General features: G+C 41.4%; 1 protein-coding gene across 2 annotated transcripts in view; it reads left to right on the top strand.

Annotated features, from left to right (window-relative positions):
• LOC105543218 (chromosome unknown open reading frame, human C2orf42) overlaps window positions 1-2,217 on the top strand; it is a 56,738-nt gene that overhangs the window by 35,193 nt on the left and 19,328 nt on the right. For both annotated transcript variants that reach the window (XM_011985030.1, XM_011985031.1), the window contains 2 exons: window positions 146-253; window positions 601-701. In XM_011985030.1, the coding sequence (XP_011840420.1) occupies window positions 146-253; window positions 601-701 (209 nt within the window). The remainder of the gene's footprint in view (window positions 1-145; window positions 254-600; window positions 702-2,217) is intronic.

Here is a 2,217-nt window from a genome sequence, read left to right as displayed (position 1 = left end):
TCAAAAAAAAAAAAAAAAAAAAAAGAAATCTCAGTGGTATTTTTAGTTATTACCATCCCTTGATTCCTTTTCTTCCACCTCTCCCTGTACATCAGAAAGTCTTCTGAGTTTCTTTAAATGAGTTGTTTCTTCTTGTTTCCCACAGGCAAACCAGAACCACTGGTGTTCCACATTCCTCAGTCCTTTTTTGATGCCCTGCAACAGAGAATATCTATAGGAAGTGCAAAAAAACGGCTTCCCAACTCCACCACAGGTACAGGATTTCCCTTTGGTATAGTGATGGATGATGTCTTGAACGTAGAGAATTACATTTGGAAAAAATCTGTGTGGAATACTCACCATTGAGTATTCAGAGTTAGGACTTCTACTCATATGTCTGGAGCACAAAGCCTTCAATGATCAGCATATCAATTATCTATATCAACTGATCTGTCATATTTCTGCCAAACCCTTTTATATATTTGCCTCTAGAATTTCTTTTTAAAAGTGCTGAGAATCTATAAGGAAATAATAGTACTGTATTAGAAACTAGGTAACAAATACAATAAAAGAAAATGTTATTTTTTGGTAATCTAATTTTGTCCTTTTTTCATGTTGAAGCTTTTGTTCGGAAAGATGCCTTGCCACTGGGAACCTTTTCCAAATATACTTGGCATATCACTAATATCCTGCAAGTTAAACAAATCTTAGATACCCCAGAGGTGAGAGTTCATTTCTATAACAGTGGGAGGGTTGTGAAGGGAAGAGAGGGAGGGCAAGTACAGGGAGTATATTTGCACTGGTTCCTTGAGTTACAGACACCAGAGTTTCTTTTTTTTCATGCTAAGAGATTATTCAGAAATATCCCTGGCTTTGTAGTTCTGATTCTGATTTTAATGTGTGTTCCCTGTGGCTTGAAAAAAGTATCTTAAATTGCAATATACTTTTTCTTTGCCTTTGGAATAAAAAAACACAATTTTTTCTTATAAATTAAATAATGATCCCCTAATACTTATGATGAGTCCTAGATTTGACTGGCAGGCAGCTAGAAAGTATATAAATAATTTGAGATGATATAATATTTGTGAAGTCAGTGGCACCAGCACAATTAAACCCTCCTCCCCAAACTACAGCTTTGTTCTCATTAGAGAAATGACCCTTTTTATTTTATGTTTGAGATGGAGTCTTGCTTTGTCACCCAGGCTGGAATGCAGTGGCACAATCTTGGCTCACTGCAACCTCTGCCTCCCGAGTTTAAGCAATTCCCCCTGGCTAGCTGGGATTACAGGCACGTGCCACCATACCCGGCTAATTTTTGTATTTTTATTTTATTTTATTTTGAGACGGAGTCTCGCTCTGTCGCCCAGGCTGGAGTGCAGTGGTGCGATCTCAGCTCACTGCAAGCTCTGCCTCCTGGGTTCATGCCATTCTCCTGCCTCAGCCTCCCAAGTAGCTGGGACTACAGGTACCCACCACCATGCCTGTCTAATTTTTTGTATTTTTAGTAGAGACGGGGTTTCACCATGCTAGCCAGGATGGTCTCGATCTCCTACCTCGTGATCCGCCTGTCTCAGCCTCCCAAAGTGCTGGAATTACAGGCGTGAGCCACTGCACCAAGCCTAATTTTTGTACTTTTAGTAGAGACAGGGTTTGACCATGTAGGCCAGGCTGGTCTCGAATTCCTAACTTCATGATCCTCCCAAACTGCTGGGATTACAGGCATGAGCCACTGTGCCCGGCTGAGAAATGACACTTTAAAAAAAATTTTTTTTTGGTCTTTTTTGTTTGTATTTTGTTTTTTTTGGGACAGGGTCTTACTCTGTTGCCTAGTCTGGAGTACAGTGGTGCAGTCACAGCTCACTCTGCCTCTTGGGATCAAGTGATCCTCCCATCTCAGCCTCCTGAGTAGCTTGGACTACAGGCACATGCCACCACCATGCCCAGCTATTTTTGTAGAGATGGGGTTTCCCCGTGTTGCCCAGGCTGGTCTCAAATTCCTGGACTCTGTCTGCTGCAGCCTCCCAAAGTGCTGGGATTACAGGCATGAGCCACCAGGCCCACCCTACTAATTTAAAAAGAAAAAAAATTTAAGATGGGGTCTTGCTATGTTGCCCAGGCTGGTCTCAAATTCCTGGGTTCAAGCAATCCTCCCATCTTGGCCTCCCAAAGTACTGTGATTACAGGTGTAATCTGCCACATCCAGCCACACTAAACATTTTATGTTTTTTTTTTTTTTTT

The sequence above is a fragment of the Mandrillus leucophaeus genome, unplaced genomic scaffold (genome assembly GCF_000951045.1).
Source record: "Mandrillus leucophaeus isolate KB7577 unplaced genomic scaffold, Mleu.le_1.0 Scaffold279, whole genome shotgun sequence".
In the NCBI taxonomy this organism is placed as follows: domain Eukaryota; kingdom Metazoa; phylum Chordata; class Mammalia; order Primates; family Cercopithecidae; genus Mandrillus; species Mandrillus leucophaeus.
This window is presented reverse-complemented; position numbering and strand designations above follow the sequence as displayed.